The 22,286-nt window shown below is 46.2% G+C and overlaps 2 protein-coding genes across 5 annotated transcripts in view; one reads left to right on the top strand and one right to left on the bottom strand.

The window, feature by feature from the left end:
- The window catches only part of akt3a (v-akt murine thymoma viral oncogene homolog 3a), an 89,688-nt gene extending 84,294 nt beyond the window's left edge, over positions 1 to 5,394 (top strand). Inside the window, exons 11-14 of the mRNA XM_036546478.1 lie at positions 2,225 to 2,439; positions 2,958 to 3,045; positions 3,221 to 3,323; positions 4,070 to 5,394. Coding sequence (XP_036402371.1) covers positions 2,225 to 2,439; positions 2,958 to 3,045; positions 3,221 to 3,323; positions 4,070 to 4,155 — 492 coding nt within the window. The 3' untranslated portion in view covers positions 4,156 to 5,394. The remainder of the gene's footprint in view (positions 1 to 2,224; positions 2,440 to 2,957; positions 3,046 to 3,220; positions 3,324 to 4,069) is intronic.
- Positions 5,395 to 11,271: 5,877 nt separating this feature from the next.
- sdccag8 (SHH signaling and ciliogenesis regulator sdccag8) overlaps positions 11,272 to 22,286 on the bottom strand; it is a 42,806-nt gene continuing 31,791 nt past the window's right edge. For 3 of the 4 annotated variants that reach the window (XM_036546684.1, XM_036546686.1, XM_036546685.1), the window contains exon 17: positions 12,402 to 13,228. In XM_036546684.1, coding sequence (XP_036402577.1) covers positions 13,036 to 13,228 — 193 coding nt within the window. In that variant the 3' untranslated portion in view covers positions 12,402 to 13,035. Of the gene's footprint in view, positions 11,614 to 12,401; positions 13,229 to 22,286 lie in introns of those variants that run through there. The other variant, XM_036546687.1, reaches the window with a different exon arrangement.

Here is a 22,286-nt window from a genome sequence, read left to right as displayed (position 1 = left end):
CATGTGAGTGGGTGAGGGTGAGTTTGGGCGCCTGTACGAGTGTTTGTGAGAGTGTGTTTGCATGTGTTTGTGTGTACAGTACATGGCCTGCTTCTTTGATCCTGCTTGGGGACAGAACTGGCAGAGCAGAACCACAATCTCTCCCAAATTCTCGCATTCTCTCCCTCTCTGTCTCTCTGTCTCTCCACCTCACTCTCTCTCTCCCCCTCTCTTTCCTCTCTTTTTCTGTCACTCTCTGTTTCTCCCTCTCTTTCTTTGTCTCTCTCTGTCTCTCTCCCTCTCCTTTTCTCTGTCTTTCCCTTTCTCTCCCTCTCTCTCTGTCTTTTTTGCTGTTCTCTGTCCCTCTCCTATTCTCTCTCTCTCTCTCTCTCTCTCTCTCTCCCCCCCCGTCTCTCCCTCCCTCTTTGCCAAAGGCCTGTTCCTGGGCTCAACAGCTCTGCCACATGGCTGTCCGAGCGCCCCCCCCTCACCCCCCCAGGCTCCCATCTCTGCCTGTGGCTCTGGAACAGGGGGACCCCAACTGGCCCTGTGCGCATTAATCGCGTCCCCCGCCTACTCCCGAGCTGCTCCTGCGGGTCCCAGAGCGCCGCTCCTCTCCGGCCCGAGCGCAAACACACACGGCCTGCCCACTACTTCGCTGAGTGCCCCCCCCCCAGCTGCGCACCGCACACCTGGCTTTTGAGCGTGCGCAATCTCACAAGCACAGTGTGTTTTCTGTCTGGTGCAGCTATGAGTCGTGTTGATCGGAGGTTTTATGCATTTCTCGGTTTCTGTGCCTCGGATTTGGTGACGCAGTGTTAGCCCTGGAGCTGGACTCTGATGCTGATCGATAACGTTGTAGGAGTGCTGTGTGTTTGTGTTTAACAGCTGTCCCGAGCGGTGCAGGGCTTTGTTTAGTTTTACTTTGGTCCATTCATACTCTGTACTTACAGATTTTGCTTTTTTTGGGTTGTGAAAACAAAGAGCGGGGCTTTAAACGTGCAACACAGATTTTCAGATTATTGAGCCCCATTTTTTAGTTTTGAGAAGTTCACCTGTGGGTCAACCTGCGATTGGCAGATTGGTCTTTAGGTTGACCAAAAAACATAGCAGAAACAATGGCAATAATGTTCCCAACCCATGATGAGCTTCATTCCATAGGCCTGTGCCGGATCCTGGGCTGTACGGAGTTCTCTGCATTTTGGCCCTGTGTGTTGTGTGTGTCGGTGGTTTCAGTTCACTGCGGTTTGGGTCTGTGTGTTGTGTGTGTCGGTGGTTTCAGTTCACTGCGGTTTGGGTCTGTGTGTTGTGTGTGTCGGTGGTTTCAGTTCACTGCGGTTTGGGTCTGTGTGTTGTGTGTGTCGGTGGTTTCAGTTCACTGCGGTTTGGGTCTGTGTGTTGTGTGTGCTGGTGGTTTCAGTTCACTGCGGTTTGGGTCTGTGTGTTGTGTGTGCTGGTGGTTTCAGTTCACTGCGGTTTGGGGCTATGTGTCCGTGATTTCCCTTCTCTGGCAGCTCCGGCAGTGTCAGAGGTTTAGGGACCTGGACTGAGATGAACTGGTGTCTCCAGGCCGGTAGAGCGGGCCGTAGGAAGGAGATCATTAGCTTGCAGGTTTGCGTCTCGGCGCAGCTCAGAGACGAGGCATCATTATTCGCAAGATTTGGAGCATATGCTGAACTGGCGGCCGCCCAGCGCTGGTTGTCATTAGTAGACATATTAATTAGGGTTGTGCTTCTGAAGGGCCCTTCCTGAAGCCGCTGAAATGGCGCGAGAAATGCCCGCAAATCCAGAGACGGAGAGCGTCTGGGATGGCCGCCCAGAGATGCCGCTTTGATATGACCACAGCACCCCCGGGCGACGCTCCAACGGGCAGGTGCGCGGCGGTCAGGTGTGGTGACCTCTGACCCCTGGTCCGCGGCGGCACGGGGCTCCTCCCTCGCTTTGCGGCTGGCTGCAGTCCACTCGGGGCTGGGTGGGAGGATGGGGGCGAGGCTGGGCCGAGCGGCGTGGTGTGTGTGGAGCTCCGTACGGAGCAGCTGGTCTCTCTGGGCTGTGCAGATAGTGTGCGGGGGAGGGGGCGCTGCTAGCACAGCACGCGTGGCTAACAACGCTAATTGCTTTTTCACAGCACTACCTCCTGTGCAGCCTGTAAGATTTTTCTGCTTCTTCGTATCTGTTCATGTGCTCGGAAGCGGAGTGTGGATTCACGTGGGATAGTGTTGAGTCACGTGTGGCTGTCTCCCAGGTGCTGGAGGACAATGACTACGGCCGGGCGGTGGACTGGTGGGGGCTGGGCGTGGTCATGTACGAGATGATGTGCGGCCGGCTGCCCTTCTACAACCAGGACCACGAGAAGCTCTTCGAGCTCATCCTCATGGAGGACATCAAGTTCCCCCGGACGCTCTCAGCTGATGCCAAGTCTCTGCTGTCCGGCCTCCTCATCAAAGACCCTAACAAAAGGTAAAGGGGGGGGGACCACTCGTCCCTGCGGCCTGCCCAGCTGAGTATCAGCCTGTATTCAGGTCATTCACACAGCACTGCTTTAATGGTGATGGGCTCCTAGGGACTCGCTCAACATTCATACCCAGCCTCGACAAACAAATGAGTGCAAGTGTTGCTTTATTTCAGTAAAAACACAACTGTATATTGAATTAGTTCTGGTTATTCCTGAACTCCCCAAACTGTGTTTGTGAAGAATAATAATAAAACTTGTATTTGTAAGTTTTAGTCCAAGTGAAGGAAAAAAAAAAAAAACCTACCGAATCCAGCCATCAGACTTGCTATGGTTGCCCATTTTAGGAAAGTCAGCCTCTAAATTACGAAAGGTGAGGGAGTCTGGTTTTTTAACAGAGTAAGCTTGAATATTCAGTGTTCGGCCTTGTCTGTGTGAGAGCTTTTTTGGTTTTTAGTTTTGTAGTTTAGCTCCTTCGTAGAAGGAAATGTTGAGGTAATTTGTTGTTTTGATGCGCTTGTGACAGACTTGGCGGAGGCCCAGACGATGCTAAGGAAATTATGCGGCACAGCTTCTTTGTGGGGATTGACTGGCAGGATATCTACGATAAAAAGGTAAGAGGGCCGACGGTGATGTGGAGACACTCTCTGCCTCCATCCAACGGCCAGACACCTCAGACAGACTCGACTTTGCTCTCTCTGCCACCAGTTAGAAAAGATGCCGTTTGATGTGTGGGATTTTCTGTGCGAGAGAGACACTAACCCCTTGTATGCTTTGCGTCCTTTACAGCTGATACCTCCATTCAAACCTCAGGTGTCGTCCGAGACCGATACCAGGTATTTTGATGAAGAATTCACAGCACAGACGATTACAATAACTCCCCCTGAGAAATGTGAGTACCACTTTCTCTCGACTCCATATGGCAGGTGTTAGTTGATAGGTAAGCCCCGTCCTTTCCGCATTTAAATGATGGATTTTTACTGTAATACGAAAATTCTTGGGAGTTTTACAAACGGCGGCTTGTTTTGATTTCCATTACAATGTTGAGTCTTCTGTGAATGAAAAAAAAAACAATTGAGACACAAAGGACGTTGTTTATGCATAAGGACATCCTTAAGTGAAAGTCAAAAGGTGTTAAAATCCTCTGTGCGCTGGGCTGGTGCGTGTGAGCCTGGACCTGTGCGTAAGGGCTGCGGCCGCGGCTCTTAAAATAAGATGACAGTCACTCTGTAGTCGGCACCCACATAATAAGCTCTGCTCCGTAACCAGGAGGCCGTGCCAGGAAGATGGCAGCGTTTTCCCTCGTTGCTGTCATGAGGCGCTGCAGACTCGCACGGTGCGGGGGGGTGGGGGGGGGGCAGCAGTGTGGTGTAGCGGGAAGGAGCAGGGCTCTTAACCGAAGGGTCGCTGATTCGATTCCCCACTGGGGCACTGCTGTTGTACCCTTGTGCACGGCTATTTAACCTACGCTTGTTTCAGTAAACATCCAGCTGTATGAAAGGATAAACAGCTGTAACCTACATGTGTATAAGTCGCGCCGGACAGGAGTGTCTGCTTAACAGTTGCGCAATGTTACGATGTGGGTCTCCCGCTCCCCCCCCCCCTGACCGGCGCTTTGGGTGCCTCTTCCTCCCGCAGATGATGAAGATGGAATGGACTGTATGGACAGCGAACGCCGCCCCCATTTCCCACAGTTCTCGTACTCCGCCAGCGGACGGGAATAGGTTTCCTCAGAAGCCGCGGCCGTCGCCGGAAAATTAGGTCTCCAACATCAACGACTCAGCCCGACCCCAAAACTTGAGTTTACCCCCTCTTCCTCCTCCCCCTCCTCCTCCCCCCTCTGGGTCTTTATTTATTTTCTAGACGGGGTAAACTCTCCAACTCTTAGAAGTCGTCTTTTTTTTTGTTTGGTTTTGTTGTTGTTGTTGTTTTTATAAGGACTTGGATTTTGCACGCTGGGTTTAGGCTGGCTGTCTGTCGGTCTGGCCCTGTCTAAAGCCTCCTTACAGCATTGTGGTTGACTGCAAAGGACTGACTTCTGTTGTTCAATTGTTTGTTTTTGTTCCTTTAATTTAATTTTATTTTAATTTTTTTTTGCTCGTTTACTTTCTTTTCTGTTCAGTCGAAAGCCACTCACATTCCGCGTCGGGAACAAGAACGGAAACGCTGCCTTACACGCTGTTCCATTTCAGACAGGCAGGGGGCGCCACCACGTGGCTCGTGGTTCACAGGAGCTTTTCGAATTGCCATTGCTGTGTGTTGCAGAAAAGATTAAGGTGCATGCCACCCTCTAAATGCCAATTGCCAGTTAGATCTTTCAGTTAGGCCAGAAATTATATAATATGTTTTTTTTTGGGGAATAGAAACTGCCAGAAACACTTCACTCAGGCTACACAGATGACAGCTGTGTGAAACTCAGTTACAGGTACAGTGTTACTAGCTTTACTCACCAGGGGAAATCACCAATGCCACTAACAATACCAAATACTCTGTCCACATCAGTCTCTCATGGATAAGAAGGCAGTCATAGATATACACATAACTATTTATTTTACAGCACTTCTAGAGTTTAGGTTTTTAATCCCCCAAAAAGCGTATTAGTAGGCTTTTTTGTTATACTGTAAGCATTTAGAGGGCTGTGTGTCACGTTGTGTGAATCTGTATATAAAAAGCCAAAAGCTCCCAGGATTCATGGCAATGTGAGCCAAAAAGGTCCTGTGAACTGCAGCCAGGTGTGCGCTTACCTGTCCGTGAGACAGAGATTCAGTCCCCCCCCAGGGCAGAGTGAGGGGAGGCAGAGGTACGTGCTGTTAGGAGCTCCCGAGGGAGACCCACGCTGGCCGCTGTCAGCTGGGTTTTCAGTCCTTTTGGTGTTGTAAATATGCAATGCTTTTTTTTTTTTTTTTTTTTAGACATATCATTGCTAGAAAACAAGACTTTTTGTGTTATTGTATTAATAGCTGGCTGGCTGACACAAACAAAACTTATAAAAAAAAAAAAAAAAAAAAAGAAGCTGAGAAATGAACCTTCAGGGGCTCTGTTTACTGTTGAAGATGCTACTTCCTGTCTGTGCTGGGGGAGTGGCCAAGGAGGGTGGGGCCCAAGGCCCAGCCCCGCCCTCCCACAGTGGTCAAATGTGCAATCACAGTAAGAAAAGGTGTGCGGACATAGCAGGAGAAAGCACTGTTCATGTTACTGTTTTGTTCCTAAGACAAAGTGGGTTGTTCCTTCTTTGTTTTTTGTTTTGTTTAGTTCTTTTTTTTGCACCACAGCAAATTGTGCTTCAAATTGTGTTTAATTTATTTGTTCTTTTAATTGAATTTATTCTTGTTCTAAGGAGTATTGTCCAGTCTTTTGTTCTGGATAAAAGGCACCTCTAAATGGCTTAAGAATGTAGTTGGGCACAATGCTAAGGCCTTGTAAGTTTTTTTTTTTTTTTTTTTTTCATTGATTTTTTTTGTTTTTCTTACCAAAATGTTAAAAACCCTGCAGAAAACTTGTTTGAGACCCCTCGTTACCGTAATAGTATTTATTATTAGTATTCAAAATTGTACATTTCAGGGGCTTCACTTATGTTTTCTATATTTGAAGGTCTTTCAACATTGTTAAACACTTGATATGTTTTTTTTTTTTTGTTTTCCACTAGTGAAAGGGCTGTTTCAGCTGGATATCCCTGTATAACAAAAAAGCTCCCTCTGTCCTCTGAAGTGTGGTTATATGTGTAACTGTAGGAAGGCGAGCCAACATGGCCGACTCCCTCTGAATGCACTCGGTATTCCGTAACACAGTGACATTATCCCACTACATTATCAACGTCTCCTACCTTTGTTCCGAAGGGGAGAAATTCATTATTTGCAAGTTAGTAAGTTTAGGCAGTATCTGGAGAGAGCTGTCTGAAAGTGTTAGTTGAGGATGGAGACTCTTTGGAGCCTAATTAAGCTCTGACTACTGATTACAGTTCAGGTCACACTGTGGTATCCTGTTCTTCAGTTCATAATTGAGTTGTAGTGGCTTTGGGTGGAAGATTGGGTAGCAATATGCGCATTATTTCTGTATTCTGTTTGAGGTGGGAGACACCAGAGTGTCTCATCTATTCTGAAGGCAGATGGTACTTATTACAGGCTACTGAACATACTCTTTCTGTTGAGATCTACCACCATTAAACACACCCGTGTTTGCATGTGACCACTGCACCCGCTATAAATGCAAACATTTGGAAGTGTATTGTCTGGTGTGCCGGATCAGAAAAAATCACAGGAGAGGTCTTTCTCTGTTAGAGCAAAATGACTCAGCGTGAGTGGACTGGGACCCTACTCGGGTGGCTTGACAGCAGGCAGAATATAGAGAGGGACAAGACCACAGCTACTAATATGAGCTTACCTGCCTGATTAGAGCATATGACAAGTCTGAGCTTGGAGACAGAGGGAGAAACACAAGACACACCCTTTCACACATGCGTACACACACTCACACACACACACACACACCCCAGTGGAGAGGAAGGCTCAGGGCTTGGTTGCCATGGTAGAATTTTGGTTCATTGGAACTCTTTTTGTTATGATTAGACATTTGTGGCTTATTCTTTTGGAAGAATACTGTCCATCATTCCTCCACACAGAATAAAATTTTCTTTTCACTGTAATGCATATTAAATGTTGGGCATGGGACTTATAAAAGGAACATGCACTAAACATATTGGTCAGGATTGCCGTAATATTAATGAAGATGCTTCCATAGCCCGCTGTGTATTTTGTTTATGGTGAATATATACATTTCTATCTGCATAACGGCAGTTCTGCATGGTACTTCATTTGATATTGCTAAGCAACATACAAGAAAAGGTTTTTCGAGAAGACAGTGATCAAATAATTCAGGGGCTGGTCAAACAAGTAAGTTTGAAATTGATGGGAGTTATGAATTCTACCTAAATTATATCCGATTGCACTGACTTGTTTTTGCGTATGATTTGAACTTCAGAATTCCACAGGTGGTTTGAGATGATCAGACACATGCGGTGAGTTGTGGGGGGGGGGGGGTAGAGTATACCAGGGGATGAATGAAACCCTCATCCCAAAGACAGAGAGGGAACCTAAATCATGTGACTCCAGCATCTGCTAAAGATGGCAGAGGGCAGAGATATCAAAGATATCCAACTTTGCATCCAGTTCACCTCCCACCTTTTCAAAACCAACCTCAGGCAGATAGTGACTTGGCTCTGAGAGAGAATGGCTGTGGAGGTGTTGTCAGATTGGAGGGATATTTAAGATGAGAGGTTTATGGATGAATTTACGAGGAGCTTGTGTTGTAAAGGAAATTTACGTGGATGCTCACTGCCTGACGTTGCACACCTGTTGGCAGGTGACTTTAGTCTGACAGGGTGTGGGTCTGCCGAAAAGAGGGATCTTAGACACTGCTGCATGTAGGATACTTCCACCACACAGGTATCCAGACATCTGTAAAGAGAAGCTTGATTTTATGGGTTATGTCATTTAAGGACGTGTGTGAGGTAGAGACACTGGATTTCACAGCCACACAGAAGCAGGGATGTCAGAGAGAAAGATGGAAGGTTGGAATCGATGGGGAAAGACATAATGGAGTTGCTTTAGGATGCTGTGGGCATCCAGGAAGAAGGCAGGTGAGCAGGTGGGTTTGTCTGAAGGCTGGTGTCGCTTGTTAGAGGAGGCGGTAGTGTATGTGAATCGTGTCCATCTTACAGGGTCAGAGAGGAGGCAGATTAGCATGGCTTCCACTGATACTGACAGGCTGGGAGAGGCGGGGCTCAGCTCTGTGGGCCTGTTAAACCGTATGAGCATGATGGGTTTGGAAATAATGTAATGCGTCCCTTAATGGTTTCCACAAACCCTCTGCGTCTCCGCACTGACGTCAGTGCACTTGAGGCAGGTGTATCAGGACAAACAGAGGTGTGGCAGAGCACAGGTGTGACTCTGAACATTGCAACCTGAGCCAAGACACTATGTCACAGCTGTGATGTCACAAGAAGTTCTGCTGGAGGAGAATACAGGAAGGACCACCCCATAGCCCTTTTCTTCCAAGCTGCAGTTGCTGTTGGAGAAGACGGAATCGTTTCTCTGCTGTATTAATGTATGGAGTGTACAGACTGAGCAACACTGTTGGGGTTCAGGTAGGCTACAAATCAGTCTGATACCTCTACTGCATTGTATGATGCTATATCCAGTCATTCCTTTTCTGTGGTGATGTAAAGAGTAGGTCTACGATCCACAAACCCCCACCATAGAAACTGAAGGTGGCTCTTCAGTTCGGAGGACTGTGGTTACTGAAGGAATTACTTGAGTTGAGATTTTCTTCTTTGTGTCAATTGCTGTCTTCCAGGATACAAGATGTTTGGTTTCCAGAAAGTGGAACTTTTTTTCTGTCAGAAAAAAATAACATAGTATTCATTCATTAAATAAAGTATTCATTAAACTGCTTTGAGGAGGCAGGGGGTGCACAGAACACGTAGGCTTGCTGAGGGCGTTGTTTCGTTTGGCTTTATCGTTTCCTTTTGTTGAAGGCATTTTTCTGTATTAGTGAGTGTTTTGAACATTCCATGTTTGGGGTCTCCTTGGACTGTGGATTGAGAGGCTGGACCCAGGGTGGTGGGGGCCGGTCTGAGCATTCTCAGTGGCATAGCAAGTCGCATGAGGAAGTCACATTCCATCCCTAGTTTCTTTCATTCCTGTAAAATACAGCAAGGGCGTCTTTGGCATGATGGTGTTCGGTCTCACAGAATACATCCAAGGCTTTGTCTCTGCACAGCTGAGCTACATACAGAGCTCCTTTTTTGGGTTATAAATTTTGCTTGAGAACATTTCATTTCAACCTCACTTACAGGGTTAATAAGACCATCTGTTTCATTGGCTTTGCATTTCCTGTGACAAAAACTCATTTCATCGGTATGAATATGCACTTGTAATATAGCAATGAGTTGGTCTGACTGACTCAGTAAGAAGGAGAGTTCTGGGAGAGTAGTGGTGTTGCATGCAAACAGTCTGTACTACTGAAACAAAGAGGAGCCTTTTGGCAAGAATGATGGAAAAAAAAGAAAAAAAATGGTCAAAAACACTTTTGATTCCATAGTCTGAGGAGAAATAATGGCTACAAACCTACAGCTGCACTTTTGTCTCTATTGTTTTTTTTTTTTTTTGATAAATTTCAGACTGAAAAGGAAAATTTTGTCCCTGCTTAATAAGTTTGTAAAAAAAAAAAGGAAAAAAAAGTTACTTGAAAGCACAGAAACCCCAACCCCCCCACCCCCCGTGAAGCCCATGCGAGACGCATTTGTTTCCTGTGTGGAAAAAGGTGACACAGAGGAGCAGGTGTGTGGATGGGAGGGGCGATGTGACAGACTGCCAGGAGATTCCACTTTTACCCGGTGACACTGACGGGATCTGACCTCTCCCATGATCCTCTGTGCCCCCCCGCTAAAAAGGTCAGGGGTCAACCCCACCCCCTCGGGGGTCATTCGCATTGAAAATGTCGGACACGTAAGGAGTGTAGGAGCCGAAAAGGCCCCCCCGCCACTGTAAACGCTGTCTCATTGGTGAGGTCCGCCCCCTCCAGTGTCTTTCTTTTCACAGTTACAGTCATTAAAACGGAAACCCAAACTCACAGGCTCAACATGTGTGTCGAGTGAAGGATATATGTACACCCATGCAGGAGGGTCCACCTGTGTGTTTAGTACGAACCGATGTTTCCGCTCCCCCGAGCAAATTGTTACCGCGCCGACAGCCACTCCCTCCCAAGGTTCGGGTCGACCCAACAGAGCTGCGGGGGGTGGGGGGGCGGGACAGAAGGGAGGTGCCGTGCACTTCTCCGTACTTGGCCGTGTGACTATGTGGGTTTATCCTTACTAACTGCAGGGTCTATATATAATATATATATATTTTACACCTCAACATACACACTTTGCTGCTACTGTTTGTACTGTCTACAACAGATTTTCTTGTTATCTTGCTCCTGGTAGTGTATTATGAACGAGCATGAATTGTAAAGTATTTATTTAAAGAAAAAAAAATTGACAAATGTTAAAGACAAAAAAAACAAACCTTGTAATTAATTTTACGTCCATGTAGCTTTAGAGTTTGTGACTTTTCTTGACCTTGCTAGCTCTGTTAATAGGTGTTAAGATCTAGTCATGTGGTTAAGGATTTTCAGCAGAAGGGACTAAAAATGACAAAAAAAGAACTGTATTACTGTCAGTCATATTTAAAGCATAAAAATACTATTTCCTCGAGTATAGGACCCACAAGGATGTGAAAATAATCTGCAAGAAACTGTTTTTGTACACTGTACATCCTTAGTATTTTTACACGTAAATGTATATGATAGGGACACACATTATTTTCCTTCTTACAGACAGCTTAAATAAAGCACTATGTCAATCTGCCACTGTTTCCAGTGCTGCCTCTCCCACCCACTTCCTGTTTCCTGCTTGCAACATCCTGTTCCAGGGACCTATGTCATTTTTCACTACTGTAAGGATTCAGCTGAATGCATTGGAGAAGGTAACTCTGCACATAGGTTAAGTGCTATATTTACCTGGGCTGTAACACTTTTTTTAACGACAATTGCTACACGTTAACAGTAACATACTTATCATGTATATGTTTCATATGTGTATGCTATTACCTTATGTACAGGTTTACGTAAGATTGATGTGTTTAAGTATGAATTTGTTGCCACGTTTCAATGCACAATTTTTATTTAAAAAAACAATGAAAAACTGGATTTATAAATACAAACATGTCAGTAACACATTTTAAAACATGATTTTTCCACAAGCCAAAGGAAACTCACTAGCTAATCTGTGTCATGCACGGTTTGCAGAGCTGCAGCTGCTTTCCGCAGTGCCAGACACACAGTCTCACCTGCGCAGCACTGCCCTAGCTGCTCCCTATGGATCTGCACAGCTGTGAGAGTTAACCCTCTCTCTGCCACGGAGTCCCACAGACCAGTCGGTAGAAGTCTCTTCAGTTACAAGCACTCCTCCTATTGGCCATTGGCATTTTGGGTCACATTATATGGGGAGGATGAACCGCCCGTCAAAGATCTTAATATACACCCTTATACACCATGATTGTGTGGATTATTTCTGTAACTACGTCATTGAAGTAGTTACAGAAGCAGGCAATCTTCCTCAGGTGTCATCAGGAACCAGGTAGCTGGAAAGCAAGAGAGCAACACAAAATCAAACCCTCAGCATGACACAGACTCACTCAGATCTGCTGGTCTCAGCTGCTCAACTGTAGCTCTGAGAACACAGAAATGCTTTTCTCCCCCTGCATCTGGCTGATCCCTGATCAGTTTAGGGGAAAGAGACATGGTCCTCCTGCCTCTAGGGGGGGCTGGTATTTGGAGGGGTGTACCTGGGATCCACACCCCTTCCCAATAAGGCTACTGCATGTGGGGAGAGAAACATGCCTTAATGATTAATAATAGCTGAGAACAGTACCCTCTGCTGGTGAAATTATGTTCAGCGGTATTAGCATAGACATAGTGTATGACTATTCCTTGTACCTTAAGCAATGTTTAGTGGTAAATAAAGTCATCTGCAATGAAACTTAACATATCAAGAATGTGCTGAAAAATGAGAGATGCAACTGAAAGCATTAAAAAATCAGATGGTCTTGCAAATACTCTGAAATAATAAATAATCTGAGATAAAAGTGAAAAGAAACCACGGAAGCTGGCCAGAATAAATTTGGAAACACTTAAAGCACTTAAACAGGAAAGACTGACCTCTAGGGATCGTCAATAAGTGATGTAAGATGGGATAGGCTAACTAATGTGTCAAATTAGAGGAACTGCTTCTAGAGGTAGCTCATTTACCAACAGGCTACCCTATGATTTATGCATTTTCACAGAGGAATTTTTTTTCCAGAAACAAACCCAGATAAATTCTTGGATCATCTTTTTTTGTAACGACTTTTGCCTAAAAATGGCACTTGTCATAACTTTGTGAGCACTCCTAGCAACTTAACCTAGCATGGCTCTATTTCAGTCATATAGCCATCTCACAGGAGTCCCCCAGGAATCTGTTCTTGGTCCCCTCTGTTTTCCTTATAAGCAACATCCTTTGGCCAAATAATATTCTCCTACCGCTGCAATGCTGATGAAGCACCACTTGTTCTCGCCTTCCCACCCACCGATGTGCATACTGCCTCATGTATCAAAGCTGGCCCTAATAACATTTTCAGTTGGAATCTCAATCTCAGTCTCACCCAAACTGAGCTACTCTACACCTGCCACACTCTCCCCCCTCAGGCATCTCTCTGTTGCCCTTGACAACATGATGTCTGCATCCCAGACTGTAAATGAATCTTGTAGGACAGGATAAGTCCTGCAGTGTCCTTTACTGAAAACAACAGCAGTTACCTGGAGCTGCCAACTCTTCCTTTGCAATATCCACAAAATCCAGATATTTCTCAGTACATATGCTGCTCAGCTCATTGTGTTGTTCTGACTGAACTACTGCAATTCTCTCTTTACCAGTCTCACCACACCTGCTGTCAGGTTTACTCAGAACGCTGCACAATACTTGTCATACCTCACCTCATCTCCCCCCACTGGTTACCAGTTGTGGCCTAAATAAAACACAAACTGCACCCCCTTACCTTCAGCTTATTATCACACCTTACACAGGGCCCCACCTGCACACGCAGCTTCTGCATCTCCTCAGACAGGGCATGGCGCTCCTGCATCAGCCGGTTCTGTGTGTCGAGCAGTTCCATCACCTGCTGGGCGCTGGCCTGGCAGTGCTGGTCCAGCTGCTGCAACCTGCAGAGGAAACACACACCAGACAGTGCTGTTGATCACAGAGCACAGCGATCGTCCTAGAACATGCCAAACCATGCTGTCGATCACAGAGCACAGCGATCGTCTTAGAACATGCCAAACCACGCTGTTGATCACAGAGCACAGCGATTGTCCTAGAACATGCCAAACCAAGCTGCTGATCACAGAACACAGTCATTGTCCTAAACGCACCAGACAGCCCTGCCGATCACAGAGCACAGTCATTGTCCTAAACGCACCAGACAGCCCTGCCGATCACAGAGCACAGTCATTGTCCTAAACGCACCCGACAGCCCTGCCGATCACAGAGCACAGCCTTCATTCTCCTTAGCACATTCATTTCTGCTTTACTTTCCCAAGTTTATCACAGAAATAGAAAAAAACCTGTCTTAGGATCAATCATAACTGATTCAAATTAAATTTCATCTGTAGTGATGGATATGTAATTTATTACTTGTACCTTTACTCTCCCACCCACTAACCTGTAATGGACCATTTTTCAGGGGTTTGGAAACAGTATGAATCAATGTCTGGAAAGGTTTGGGAACCTCTGACACAGACATGAATGCTCCTAAAGACATCTACAGTAACACACAGTCTACAGTATTTTCATAATAAATACAAAAATTAATTTTAATTTTTACAAATTACGTGCACAATGTACAAAAGATACTTATGCAATTTGTGCCTTCAAAATCGACCTAAGAACATATTCTGTGATACATATCCTAAAATGGAACAGAGAAATATCACAAGGGTTCTTAAATAAATTATGTAGGAGGCATTTGCTTCCACAAAGTGTTGAGCAAATATGTCACCTTTAAGAATCTGTCAGGTTAAGATCTGGCATGAGCCACAGGGACTGTGTTCAATAAAATACGATTCAAATAACCTCTCTGTTCAACATAACCCCGATGCCGTCAGACAGGAAGCATTAAAAACATACAAAGCATTAAAACAAGCCACACCAGACTGGCGATGTGTTTCTGAACTTGGCTGAACGTCGATTTACTGTCAGTGTATGTGTGGGTGGAAAACCCTTTTAATCATCATCCAGTGTAGATAAATAAAATTATCCACTAATCATATACAGAACACAGAAAAGTTAAAAGGTGATGGCTTTCTGCAAGTATACAGCGTGCTGTATAATAAAAACATTCCTCATTATCAAAGTGCACAGAAGTATGTCCTAAAGATGTGGCTTGAAAGCACAGTAACAACTTGCAGAATGTCTAAGGCAGATGTCTAATCACTGATCCTGAGTTTCCTGATCATATCATAAGAATGACTCTATGAAGTACATATAATGACATAGGGCAACAAGACTGATTTCAGGTATCAAACATACAAATTTGAAAGAGATTTAAGATTCATAAAAGGGAACTTAAATACTGATTGTAAAAACTATTTCCCACTGGGCTCTGTGAGCAGAACAAAAGAACATAGCTGGAAATTATATAAAGCTAAATTTCACACTAACCCAAGTGAGTATTTCTCATTGCTATTCATTTATTAATGCAGTTAAGGATGTGTGGAATATTTTACAAGGATTCATAGTAGAAACACACACAACCCTTAGAGTACCCAAAACCAAAACTAACTCGGCTAAATACGTTACGGGCTGCAGGCAGAATGATAAGGGCTGATAAACTGGCACTGGTTGCATGTATTACAGCAGACAAATTACTTAAAATATTCACCATGGTATTGTGCTTGCAATTATACTCGTACTAATTGTAATTATCCTTATAATTCTCATTATTATAGTGATTCCGTGATTCCTTCATTCTTATTACTGTAATTTCTATAAGGGGACCGAACGGAAAGATCTGCGCAGAGCTGCAGATGGCAGTGTCCTGAGCGGTCTGCTGCGCAGAGCTGTGGACAGCGCTCCAGAGGCGGGGAGGCCTGGCACAGGGAGGGAGGCTGGGGTGCGGGGAGGCCTGGGGCTGTTGCTGAGGGGTGGAGGCAGATGCTCCTCTCCTGCTGGCTGGGGCAGAGCCGTCTGTGCCCCCTCCCCCCCCCCCCTCGCCCCCCCGCCCCCGTGAGAGCTGGAGTGCCCGCGTCTCCCCGGCTGCAGCGGCCAGCTTGTCCCGGGGTCCGGCCTGCTGCGCTGGGGGCTGGAGCTGCTGCCTCCCTCTCGCCTCGCCCCCGGAGCCTGGCACCGAGCCCCGGAGCCAGGCTGCAGCCTGCGTCAGACCGGCCCCCCCTCCCCCCTCTCCCCCGCACAACACGGACAAACTGAGACACAGCACAGACACTACAGCTACAGAACAGAGACACTGAGACACAGCACTGATACTACAGCTACAGAGCAGAGACACTGAGACACAGCACTGATACTACAGCTACAGAGCAGACACTGAGACACAGCACTGATACTACAGCGACAGAGCAGACACTGATACTACAGCTACAGAACAGAGACACTGAGACACAGCACTGATACTACAGCTACAGAACAGAGACACTGAGACACAGCACTGATACTACAGCTACAGAACAGAGACACTGAGACACAGCACTGATACTACAGCCACAGAGCAGACACTGATACTACAGCTACAGAACAGAGACACTGAGACACAGCACTGATACTACAGCCACAGAGCAGACACTGATACTACAGCTACAGAGCAGACACTGATACTACAGCTACAGAGCAGAGACACTGAGACACAGCACTGATACTACAGCGACAGAGCAGACACAGACATCTTAAATAATACAGTGTGCTCCGCTTGCAAGAAAAATCTCTCCAGGATGATCTGATTCTTTCAAGGGATTGATTCTTAAAAGATGAATTACAAATAAATGATGGTTTAAGAAACATTTATATGTTCAACTAATATCTTCAGATATGGAACAACAAAATTCAATGTACAATTTTTAACACAGTCCTGAAATAATCACTGGAATCTCACCCTGTGAACTGCTGACACTGTGTAGGCTACAACACCACGTCACAGTCAATGTCAAATTAAAAACCCGATTGGGACGAATTACGTTTTACTGTGATAACTGTAAGCCACAAAGCGCCACCACAGTCAAAGGTGTGCTGCCAGTCCCAGTTCGTTTTCTGTCAGCTCCATCTGTTTTTTGTCTGGGCACTCAACTAAAGCCAGTGGTAGGTGCTTTAGGAATTACTGTGCGATACAGGATATCACTGTATTCAGATCCCATGTTGTAAGTGAGCCCACAATGACTTTCGTAGTACAATATAATTTTCACGAGCGGAGTAATTTTAACAGCATTAGTACAGGAATGACTGCGTCCCACTGTGATCACTACGTGTGATCAGATAACTCATACGGATGAAGTGCCCGGTATTATCATGTTCATTTACACCTGCTTCTTTTCCAATTTACAGGAAGGGGCGTGATGAGAAACAGCACCTCTATCAGCTCAACCCTTCACACTCCCTAACCCACAATGCACTGTAGTTACCATTATTCTGCCACACGAGAGAGATGCTGATATTATAGCAACAACACATTAAATAAAACATCTACCTTCTTTCTTCCAATGCCATTGTCTGTCCACACAAATATCTGTGATGATCATGTGATGATTTTAAGTGAAGTCATTTGATACTGAATCACCAATCATATCACAACTCTTCACCACTGACAACCACCAAACAAGTTTCATTCACGTTCGTGATTGGCCAATTTACAAAATCACTCAGCAGTGAAACTGCTTCACAAATACAGGCTTTGCTAGCCACACAGTCAGGCCACATCTGAACTCACGGCGTCGCTATGGGGAGACCATGCAGCCGAACTACTCTGCAACGCCGACGACCTTAATAAGGAGGTTCCACAGGCGAGCGAGAGGACCTTGACCCCCGTGAAAAGCAGTGAGGTGAGTGGGTGCCAGCAGAACAGATCTAAGCTTCTCCTGGAGCAGGCCTCACTGCAGGATGCTGATTAAATCAGAGGCTGATCCAGCAGCAAGAGCAGCAAATCCAATAACTGCCCTGCATGTGCTACGCTAAGCTAACTTAATTAGCTTTTTAATACAGCTTAGCGGACCAACTGCCCTCCTGTCCGGGCCTGGGCAAGCCGAGCTGGACAGAACCTCTTATGCTGCTGACCGCTGCACTGTGGACCCTTGGGAAAGAGCGCCCCCTGCTGGCTGTCATAGACACCCTGGCCCACGCCTCACAGCTACCCTTCAGTAGAATATTAGACCCCACCTACTCCCTGCTCAGAAGTATACACGGAAATATAGTATCATAATACCAGTGGTTATACAAAAGGAACGATTAATTAAACCACCTCATCGCATCACTCAATTTGCTAACGCTGTCAGATTAACACCCCAGAACAGAACATTTTACTCTTCACTGACAGAGCAGCAGACCTGGAAATGTTGATACTCTTGAACAGCCTCTCCCTCTCTGTAAACACCAACTCTAATATGGCTCCCTGCAGAATTGAAGATCTACTAAATTCAAGCCTCTGGCTGCGTCTTAGACCTACCTCAGCATCCCTGTGAATGGGGTCACGCAATACGATCCGCTCGAGAGCCACTCGAAGGGGAAGCTTCCGACTCCTGCCAGCTCTTAAGCGGCCAGGTACCGTCTGATTACCGCTATTACCCTCATGGCTTTAATTAAAACACACAAACACGCGCGGATATGTCTACAGCGGAGGCCTGTTATAGCCCAGAGCTTGTGCGCGCGGAGCCAGCTGATGCTGTTTCGGGGGTCCCCCCGTGTGGCTGGTACCGCGAAGTGGGGAGCATGCTGCGGCGCAAGGCCTGCGGCCGGCTTCCAGGGGGACCCCGCGCGCAGCCGCATCACCTGCAGGAGGCGCTGTGGGCCCTCAGACTGACAGCGGCGGCGGCGGCTCCCGCACACAGAGCCAGGTTTCAGCTGAGCGGTGGCTACTGTGGGATTCGCCCGTCCGCCAGAGAGGCTTCCACGGCAGAACCTCAGGATGGAGCTCTGCTTTAGCCGGGTTTGCCAACGCCTTCTCACACACGTGTTTTTCTTTGCATTACGCCAGACGCAGGGTCCTGTGGAGATGTGTACCGCAGGGTGGGAAAAACAGGTGCAGAGCAGAGACAGAAACAAACATTTTCCAGGCTGAAAACATCCCAGAAATGGTGTTCTGCTGTAACTAGGGATCAAAGGTGTGGTGTTTAGATATATGTGAATTTGTTTTCAAATAACTGGTTTTTAATAAGATTTTAAGCGAGCATAAAATAAGATGTAACTTAAGCATTAATAAAATATGCACATTAAAGGCATCCTACTGCGGACTGACTCATGTAATTTAGTCCTTTTCCATGCCTTGCGTTTACGGTACTCCTTTCTCAGCCATGGGCTGTCTGTGAACCAATCAACACACAGAATGACGCCATGGCCCCTCCCATGCCTTCCACACACTGCTCACTACCCCAGCCTGAGATGCACTGGTTAAAGAGCAAGAGTGAGGGTGACCTTTAAGTACTACAATAACCCCCCTAAAAAAACACACACACACACACACACAGACACGTACGCACACCTGCGCGCGCACACGCACAGCTAAACTGGTCTGTACCCAGAGCCTGTTCCACAGCTACACCTGGCTGTACCCAGAGCCTGTTCCACAGCTACACCTGGCTGTACCCAGAGCCTGTTCCACAACTACACCTGGCTGCACCCAGAGCCTGTTCCACAACTACACCTGGCTGCACCCAGAGCCTGTTCCACAGCTACACCTGGCTGTACCCAGAGCCTGTTCCACAGCTACACCTGGCTGTACCCAGAGCCTGTTCCACAGCTACACCTGGCTGTACCCAGAGCCTGTTCCACAGCTACACCTGGCTGCACCCAGAGCCTGTTCCACAGCTACACCTGGCTGTACCCAGAGCCTGTCGGCACTGCCAGCTTGCCCGGCCTTTCATTCCCGCTCTCTCCTCATCCAGAAGCTGTGCCCATCCTTCTTTCAGTGGCCATATGGTCCACAGAAGCCTCTCCATTTAGCCGCACATCTGCTTATACTTTACTGCTCTTCTTAAAGGGCCCTGATGCTAAAAATACGTGTGTCTTAGAGAGAGAGAGGGGGAGAAAGAGTGTGTGTGTGTGTGTGTGTGTGTGAGAGAGAGAGAGAGAGAGAGAGAGAGAGAGTATGAGTTTAATGTGTGTGGGGGTGTCTGTTTTTTGGGATTTGATAACTGGCAAGGGGGGGTGGTGTCTAACAGTATAAGACTGATAAGACAGCAGGATTAAGGAGAAAATAACCTAAAATGCTTAGAATATTCATCAGACATATGTGCGGGCAATATAAAGCAATGTGGCATAAAATGACTACATTAAAAAAATGACTACATGACTACATATTAAAAATATGAAGATATTCAAAGGCAGCGATGGTGGAGAGTAGCTGAAGTCCCTGCTAACTGTGCTTAGGTGCAGCAGCTGTTTCTGCCTTAGCCATGGTACAGAGGCTGTTTGCTAAGGGCTGAATGGCTAAAGCAGGGCTCGTTCTGAATTTCGGAGGCAGTGGGAGATCACGGGCTGCTTAGTGAATGACTCTCACACAGATGCACACGCACCATCACACTTCATACTTCATCTCATTAGAGACTGGGCTCCATCCCATACAAGAGCCTGGGGACACATTCAGCTACCCTACACACCGGTGGAATTTCACACACCGTATCATGTGATGAAAACATGGAGTTTTCCAGGTTTAAACACGCCATTGGAGAGCTACTCTCCAAGAACCATTAGTATAAGAATTTTGCTTCAGCACTGGATATGTTTGTAAAAAAAACAATAAAATTCAATAAGCCATAAGCCTCTGTATGTCTATTATGGGAACATACTACCAAAGCTACTGTAAAAAAGAAGGCAGGGCTAATTTTGTTACATTACTCGTAAAAAGAAATTTCCAGAATGAATTTTTTTTACACAAACACTTCACATGTAAAGACACTTTGAAAAGGAAAAATATCTACAACATAAACTACATTCTTGAGAAAACCTCAGAACAGAACATCATTTACAAATTAAGGATTTGATTCAGAAGGTAGTAGAGGAAAACTCTCCTCATAAAACAAAACTGGCTGGGAAATAAGCGTTAAACAGCAAGGCCTAAAAAAATATGAACATAAACTGATATAAAGAGAACATTTATGGACGTTTTTTGATTTAGTCTCTTCAGAAAAAAAATATCTTACAGACTGAATGCTGTCTTTGAGCATATGGATTTTGATTTCATATTTTTGTGGCCTTGTTTCTTCTGTATGATCCCCCCCCCCAACCCATAACACAGAGCGAGTGAAAAGGAGAGGGAAAAAAAAGCCCTGAAGGAAATAAATAAATAAGTGAAAGATAGAAGCGTTGTGTGCCGAAACCCCTGTGTTGCTTGGCAGTCTCTCCGCGATACAAAAATAAATCAAGCTGATTTTCCAAATGTTTCATGCGCGGCTCGCTGTTGCGGGGCTTCACGGCACAGATTGCGCCCGCTCCAGAATATCAGCGACGCAGCTCGGGACGCTCCGAGCTCCGCGCCCCAACACGCTTACAGCGGCTTATTAACACCCCAACACTTAACCCTCGCCTGTCAGGGCCTTCCTCTCCCCCACAGCGGAACACCCACCACCGCACTCGCCGGGATTATTATTATTATTATAATTATTAATTCATTACAGGCCATCAGATGCTGGCTTTAACTTTGACTGGTTCTGTTCTCTCCACTCTGCGGACTCGAGAATCCTTCCCTTGGGACCATGTTCGAAATCATATTCCTAGTTTGGTGGGTCAAAGGGCAAGGTATGTGTTAATGAACACGAGAAAAAATAAATTGTTTTCGCGCTACAGTTGGTTATCAGGCGCTCTTATCCAGAGCGATGTACATTATACACATATACCATTATATACATATACCACTACACCACACTGCTTCCTGAATAAAATAACATGTAACAAGGATGTATTGACACATATTTCTAACCAGCAATCAAGGCTGAGGGGAGCAATTATTATTTTTGCAAATATATTCTAACATAACAGCACTTCATTTATTTAATGAAATAAGGTGTTTCTAAGGTGTAATTAATATATTATTTTAATTACAATATATTATTAATATTATTTTGCCAATTCTCCGTGTACACCAAGTTTCATAACAGTCCACTAACATTAACATCAGTGAGTTAGCTAACCAAGTTTGCAGCCCACTAAGTTAGCTAGCGCCTAACAGTATGCAATGTAAATGTACTCTACTTGTAATCATAGCCGACTTGCTGAGTGAGATTTTGATACTGGAGAATCAGATGTTCTGCGAAGGAAATAATGCTATTTCTTCATGGTCAAAATTGATTAAACTATTCTATTCCAGCCCAACATGTGCTGAATATAACAGTGACCTGTCACAGCCTATAACGGAGACAGGCCTGCCTGTGTCCCAGCCTATAACGGAGACAGGCCAGCCTGTGTCCCAGAGGTTCATCTGTACAGCTGAAGAGAGGGAAACTCCGAACATGGTGACATCCAGCTCCATTAGCAGATACAGTGTACATGTGAACCCAGCGTGGAGCAGGAACATTTTATCAAACACCTCAGCTGTGTGCGGTGATTCCACTCTCCCAGAGCACCCGTATGTGTGTGTGTGTGTGTGTGTGTGTGTGACACAGGCCTCGCTGAGAAGACCGAGGAACCAGCCCGCGAGAGACACTCCGAGTCTCCTACTTTCAAACCCATCTCACCGACACACACACACATGCACACACACACACTGGGCAGCTGTGCCTCGCCTGCCTCACTCTGCCTTCCCTCTCTCTCTCCTCCCTGTGAATAGTGGGGCTTTTTTTTCCGCATCCAGCTGGAGGTTTGTGGCAGTGGGTGTTGGACAATATGTAGTGTTATGTTGGGAGCAGTGGGACTGCTGGCTCCCTGCAGGAGACACGCTCCGGGTTCTGAGAACGCGGAGACGCCCACGCTCTCCCGCCCACGCAACGCGCCGGGCTGCCGTCCAAGCACCCCCGCCCGACGCGCACACGCACAAACGCGCATGGCTCAGGCCTCCGGAACACACTCCGG

The sequence above is a fragment of the Megalops cyprinoides genome, chromosome 15 (assembly GCF_013368585.1).
Source record: "Megalops cyprinoides isolate fMegCyp1 chromosome 15, fMegCyp1.pri, whole genome shotgun sequence".
In the NCBI taxonomy this organism is placed as follows: Eukaryota; Metazoa; Chordata; class Actinopteri; order Elopiformes; family Megalopidae; genus Megalops; species Megalops cyprinoides.
Note: the sequence above shows the minus strand (reverse complement) of the source record. Positions and strands in the feature narration are given on the sequence as shown.